Here is a 6,850-nt window from a genome sequence, read left to right as displayed (position 1 = left end):
ATCCAAGTCACTTACACTCAAGTCCAAGTCACTTACACTCAGGTCCAAGTTATATACCTTCAAGTCCAAGTCACTTACACTCAGGTCCAAGTTATATACCTTCAAGTCCAAGTCACTTACACTCAAGTCCAAGTCACTTACACTCAGGTCCAAGTCGCTTACACTCAGGTCCAAGTCGCTTCACCCAGATCAGAGCAATAACCACTGAGTTTATGTCAAGTTTAGATAATCGAGACTGCAAGAGTGTAAAATACTGGACTTTATTTCCAAATGACAAATCAATGTGTTAACAAAACATGTTAAAAACTGGAATAATAAAACAGACGGGTGGCTTCCTGATACAGTACTGTTACTGTTAAAGTGAACACAGAAACCTAAACACAAACATAAACATCCTTCATCACCTGCTCCTATACGCTCCTGTACTCTCCTATAGGCTCCTATACACTCCTGTACTCTCCTATAGGCTCCTATACACTCCTGTACTCTCCTATAGGCTCCTATACGCTCCTGTACTCTCCTATAGGCTCCTATACGCTCCTGTACTCTCCTATAGGCTCCTATACACTCCTGTACTCTCCTATAGGCTCCTACACACTCCTGTACTCTCCTACAAGCTTCTAATGGCTCCTGTACTCTCCTATACGCTCCTGTGCTCTCATATAGGCTCCTATATGCTCCTGTACTCTCCTATAGGCTCCTATACGTTTCTGTACTCTCATATAGGCTCCTATATGCTCCTGTACTCTCCTATAGCCTCCTATACGTTTCAGTACTCTCCTACAGGCTCCTATACGCTCCTGTACTCTCCTATAGGCTCCTATACACTCCTGTACTCTCCTATAGGCTCCTATACACTCCTGTACTCTCCTATAGGCTCCTATACGCTCCTGTACTCTCCTATAGGCTCCTATACACTCCTGTACTCTCCTACAAGCTTCTAATGGCTCCTGTACTCTCCTATACGCTCCTGTGCTCTCATATAGGCTCCTATATGCTCCTGTACTCTCCTATAGGCTCCTATACGTTTCTGTACTCTCCTACAGGCTCCTATAGGCTCCTGTACTCTCCTATAGGCTTCTATAGGCTCCTGTACTCTCCTACAGGCTCCTATAGGCTCCTGTACTCTCCTACAGGCTCCTATAGGCTCCTATACGTTTCTGTACTCTCCTATACGCTCCTGTACTCTCCTACAGGCTCCTATAGGCTCCTGTACTCTCCTACAGGCTCCTATAGGCTCCTGTACTCTCCTACAGGCTCCTATAGGCTCTTGTACTGTCCAACAGGCTCCTATGGGCTCCTGAACTTTCCTGTATGGTACTATAGGCTCCTGTATGCACCTATAGTATCCTGTGCGGTCCAGCAGTCTAACATGTGCTCCTGTGAAGCTCTGTATGGCCCTAAAGGTTCCTAAAGACTCTTATGTGCACTTACAGGTTCCTAGAGGATCTTACAGGTTCCTATAGACTCCTACACACTCCTATATGTCCCTGTAGGCTCCTACATAATCTACAGTTCCAGTTAAGAGTTTGGATACACCTGGTCATGAAGGATTTTCCTGTTTTTACTGTTATTTCTGTTTTGGAAATGTATTCATGGGCTTACTGACTGAACTAAGTTCAAGTGTTTAAGCTTTTAGATCACATAGAATCAAACAGCCACTTCATCAGGTTTGTTCAAACAGTTAACTGGACCTGTCCACACAAACGAGGAGAAAGGGCCTCACCGTCCAAACAGTAATACATCTACCTCAGTGGTTAAATATTACACATTATGATCAAACCCTAAAGAACAAAGAATAAAAAAATGAACAAAACAAACACTCAGAGAATGTCAGACGTAACGTCCACCCGTTACGCGTAGGAGAGAGAAGACCGTTAGGTGTGGAGAGTCGTCCATGTTTCTCTATGAGGCTCTGATCGTCGTAACACCTGAGAAAGGGGGGGGGGGGGGGTAACATCGCTAGGAATGAGGAATAAACATCCAGTTCCAGGAATCTCTTCCCGTGTCCTGGATCCACAGTGGGAGAAAGCCCAAAGCCTTCCCAGTTCAACAGTGTAGAGGATATGTTCGAAACTTTAGCTGAAGACACGAAGCGCAACATATATTATTATTTTTAAAATGATCATTTTAAAATGAAGGAAAACCTCATTTTTTAAAGCGATAGTTTGGCAAAAAATCTTCTCCCACAAAAATGTGGAGCTACGAGGCTAATGGAGCTAACAAACAGTGCTAACTGCCTGCACAGGTCAAGACAAGTCAACACAAGAGGTGTTCGGCTTCTCTAACAGACCTGGTTACGCGGTTTCTGCCCCTGTTATACATAAACACGCTAAAATACGAACAAAGGCGCCTGCGGCTGTTTCAGCTACGCTAACATGCGTTCATCCCAAGCGTTCGTGGCTGACCGGCGGCCTTTGGGGCGCGATTTCAGGAAGGTCTTTTTTTGCCAAACTATTCTTTCAATAAGAGAGCATTAACAACAGAATACAAAGAAAGACGAGTCAAAAAACAGAACAGAAAAAACCCAAACGCAAACGTCAGTGAGAAGAGCTTCACCGCACGACGCCATTCTCCTCAACCACTAAGGCCTGTTAGAGCAACGAAATCCACAGAACAGAACCCAAACAACGAGGCGAGAGGAGACCGGCCGCTTATATTTACACTCACGTAATTCAACCCCAGCAAGCGGAGCGCTTCGACGGTCCTCGTCAACTTGTAAAATCTGAAAATTTAAGATAAAGATCGTGAACTGATTCTGAAATAAAGATTTTGCCAACTCGGAACCGGTACGGACCAACGACCTCACCAACAGCAAAACAAAGAATTCCCCTCAAATGTTTTTGTTGAACGTGGGATGTAATTTTGTAATTTCCACTGCAGCCGTGCTACAGCAGCCATGAAGGCTACAACAGTATCTTATCTAGAACAGCTAAAGCTGGTGAACCCTCTCACCAATCAGAACCGACTATGCCGGTTCTGTCCTAAACCGACACTTTTGGAATCATCACTGTATCTGCTATATATTAGCTTGGCCTACTTCCTATTTATGTTGCCGTGGTAACAGAGGATTCAGAGATACGTCAGCCACCTGTTCACCACTTACTGTTTACGAGTTTACGAGGACCATCTGAAGGCACCACCTCCTCCATTTCCCACATTACCCACAGTCCCCTCCTGTACCTCCTCTCCGTCTGATTTGGCTAAGTTTTCTAATTGAGCCCCGGCCGAAGCCACCGGCAGCTCCGCTCCTCATCCGTTGGGGGCAGTTTGTTTTTTCATGAAGCTGCACTTCCAGACAGTAGGGGGCGCTAGAGGGGGTTCCCCAGAGTGGGTGAGTGCAGGGGGAAGTTAAAGGTTGTCTCCGGGCTGGTACTGCGGCTCCGTGGCGGTGAAATAATCCTCCAGAAAAGCCTGCAGGTACTCGAAGGTGGGCCGGTCTTCTGGATCTTTCTTCCAGCACAGAACCATCAGCTCGTGCAGAGAGATGGGGCAGTCGGACGGACACTGCATACGGTAACCGCGCTCCACCTGCTCCAGAACCTCCCGGTTATTCATCCCTAAACACAAACACAGACGTGCCTTTAAGATAATGGGTGGAGCTAAACCGCTGTAGCTGAATGGGTGGAGCTAAACTGCTGTAGCTGAATGGGTGGAGCTAAACCGCTGTAGCTGAACGGTGGGGCTAAACCGCTGTAGCTGAATGGGTGGAGCTAAACTGCTGTAGCTGAATGTGTGGAGCTAAACTGCTGTAGCTGAATGGGTGGAGCTAAACCGCTGTAGCTGAATGGGTGGAGCTAAACCGCTGTAGGTGAATGGTGGAGCTAAACTGCTGTAGCTGAACGGTGGGGCTAAACCGCTGTAGCTGAATGGGTGGAGCTAAACTGCTGTAGCTGAATGTGTGGAGCTAAACTGCTGTAGCTGAATGGGTGGAGCTAAACCGCTGTAGCTGAATGGGTGGAGCTAAACCGCTGTAGGTGAATGGTGGAGCTAAACTGCTGTAGCTGAACGGTGGGGCTAAACCGCTGTAGCTGAATGGGTGGAGCTAAACCGCTGTAGCTGAATGGGTGGGGCTAAACTGCTGTAGCTGAATGGGTGGAGCTAAAGTGCTGTAGCTGAATGGGTGGGGCTAAACCGCTGTAGCTGAATGTGTGGAGCTAAACCGCTGTAGCTGACTGTGTGGAGCTAAACCGCTGTAGCTGAATGGGTGGAGCTAAACCGCTGTAGCTGAATGGGTGGAGCTAAACCGCTGTAGCTGAATGGGTGGAGCTAAACTGCTGTAGCTGAATGGGTGGAGCTAAACTGCTGTAGCTGAATGGGTGGGGCTAAACTGCTGTAGCTGAATGGTGGAGCTAAAGTGCTGTAGCTGAATGGGCGGGGCTAAACTGCTGTAGCTGAATGTGTGGATCTAAACCGCTGTAGCTGAATGTGTGGATCTAAACCGCTGTAGCTGAATGGGTGGAGCTAAACTGTTGTAGCTGAATGGGTGGAGCTAAACCGCTGTAGCTGAATAGGCGGAGCTAAACCGCTGTAGCTGAATGGGTGGAGCTAAACTGCTGTAGCTGAATGGGTGGAGCTAAACCGCTGTAGCTGAATGGGTGGAGCTAAACCGCTGTAGCTGAATGGGTGGAGCTAAACTGCTGTAGCTGAATGGGTGGGGCTAAACCGCTGTAGCTGAATGGGTGGAGCTAAACTGCTGTAGCTGAATGTGTGGATCTAAACTGCTGTAGCTGAATGGGTGGAGCTATACCGCTGTAGCTGAATGGGTGGAGCTAAACCGCTGTAGCTGAATAGGCGGAGGTAAACCGCTGTAGCTGAATGGGTGGAGCTAAACTGCTGTAGCTGAATGGGTGGAGCTAAACTGCTGTAGCTGAATGGGAGGCGCTAAACCGCTGTAGCTGAATGGGTGGAGCTAAACTGCTGTAGCTGAATGGGTGGAGCTAAACTGCTGTAGCTGAATGGGTGGAGCTAAACCGCTGTAGCTGAATGCACTACAGAGCCATTCACTGCTCTCACAGGAGGTTCCGCGGTAGTAAGTTTAGCTCCACACAACTTCAGCATTAACTGACTGAAATAATTATAACTGATTAAAGGTGAAGTATGCAGGTGTGAGGAGCTCACCTGGGTATGGCACTCGGCCTTTGGTCACCAGTTCGGTGAGGAGGATGCCGAATGACCAGACGTCTGATTTAATGGTGAATCTTCCGTAGAGTGCGGCCTCTGGGGCCGTCCACTTAATGGGGAACTTCGCTCCTGTGGCACAGAGAGAGTTGAGTGGTCAGCATGCTGGACAATAGGGAGTGTCTCTGTGTCCAGGTGTATAAGCCCAGATACGTTAGTCCAGGTATATTAAACCAAGTGCAGTAGCTCAAGAGCATCAGTCCAGGTGTAACTCTCTTAATTAAGGTTTATTTTAACCTGCTTTATTAACGGAGGTGTGCTAGACCAGGTGAATTGTCCCAGTTGTATAAAGGCAGTTATACTAAGCCTAATACAGGTGTATTAACATAGGTGTATGGGCCCAAGTGTATTAGCCCAGGTAGTCCAGGTGATCTAGCCCTGGTACATCAGTCCAGGTGTTTTTGGTGAGCTGGTCCAGGTGAGTTAGCCCACTTATATTAACTCTTTATACTGACTCAGGTGTTTTAACCCATGCGGTAACTCAGATGGTTGACCACAGGTGTGCCTCTCTGACCTTGTCTGGCCGTGTACTCGTTGTCCTCGATGAGTCTGGCCAGACCAAAGTCAGCGATCTTGCACACCAGATTGTCTCCCACCAGGATGTTAGCGGAGCGCAGATCTCTGTGGATGTAGTTCATCCTCTCGATGTAGGCCATACCTCCAGCCACCTGAACACACACATCATCACCATCAGTGCTCAACTCTTCAGGTGGGCAGGTGAAGTGGAGTGCCATGCATGCTGGCGTACCTGAGCTGCCATGTCGACGAGGTTGGGTAGCTTCAGCGCTCGTCCTTCTCCGTCCTTCAGGAAATCCAGCAGACTGCCTGCGCACACAGAGCGGGGGGGTGTTTAACACACTTAACACACGACAACAGCCCGGAGAACAACCGGAAGCTCTTAGTGTCGCTACAGCGTCACACAGAGACGTCGCGCATCAGGAACAGGCCTCTTTACGCTATTTCTGCTGGAAGTACTCACTGCAGGATTACACTACAACAACCACATTACAGATAAAGACAACGCAGCACTGCCCCCTACTGGTGTGTGTGCCTGTTTACCTTTTTACCAACTAGTTTTTCAGCCAGCACGCTGCTTCAACATCTCCAGATAATACGGCTAATCTAGCTTTAGTTATAGTTATTTTCCCCTGTCCATCGTTTTGTCGTTCTGTAGACGTTAGCTGATGTAATCGGACTCTTGACAGCTGTGCAGGGACTGATTACTTCAGTCTCCGATGTGGACTGAATGAAGAATGAAGGGGGTCCTTAGTGATCCTGAGTGTCCGTCGGTCAGTTTCACACAGAATGTAGACGGACACACGAATTCACCAGCTCCACACGGTCAGAGGCAGATGACGTGTATCTCAGCCCCTCTTCACAGGCTCATAACTCCGGATGTGAGTGTCGTATGATCTCAGGATGAGATGGAATGGAAAGGGCGGCTCTACGGATTCAGGAAGGACTTGAACTGGATTTCTGAGCTGGATCATCTCAAAGAGACGCAGGTACAGAACTACTAACTAGGGGTGGGCGATATGGCTCTAAAATAACATCACAATATTTAAACAGGGTATTTTTGCGATAACAATATTTTTGGCGATATGACAAAACTTGCATTCAGTCAGATTGGCAGAAGTCTTTGCGTGTAATCAGCCACCTTTGGCTTTCC

The 6,850-nt window shown here is 47.9% G+C and overlaps 1 protein-coding gene across 8 annotated transcripts in view; it reads right to left on the bottom strand.

The window, feature by feature from the left end:
• Positions 1-244: 244 nt before the first annotated feature.
• fynb (FYN proto-oncogene, Src family tyrosine kinase b) overlaps positions 245-6,850 on the bottom strand; it is a 77,378-nt gene continuing 70,772 nt past the window's right edge. For all 8 annotated transcript variants that reach the window (XM_037537568.1, XM_037537564.1, XM_037537561.1 and 5 more), the window contains 4 exons: positions 5,930-6,006; positions 5,696-5,849; positions 5,122-5,253; positions 245-3,560 (listed from right to left, as the gene is read on the bottom strand). In XM_037537568.1, coding sequence (XP_037393465.1) covers positions 3,352-3,560; positions 5,122-5,253; positions 5,696-5,849; positions 5,930-6,006 — 572 coding nt within the window. In that variant the 3' untranslated portion in view covers positions 245-3,351. The remainder of the gene's footprint in view (positions 3,561-5,121; positions 5,254-5,695; positions 5,850-5,929; positions 6,007-6,850) is intronic.

Source organism: Pygocentrus nattereri, chromosome 4 (genome assembly GCF_015220715.1).
Source record: "Pygocentrus nattereri isolate fPygNat1 chromosome 4, fPygNat1.pri, whole genome shotgun sequence".
Classification (NCBI taxonomy): domain Eukaryota; kingdom Metazoa; phylum Chordata; class Actinopteri; order Characiformes; family Serrasalmidae; genus Pygocentrus; species Pygocentrus nattereri.
The sequence above is the reverse complement of the archived record's forward strand: the minus strand, read 5'-3'. Positions and strand labels throughout refer to the sequence as shown.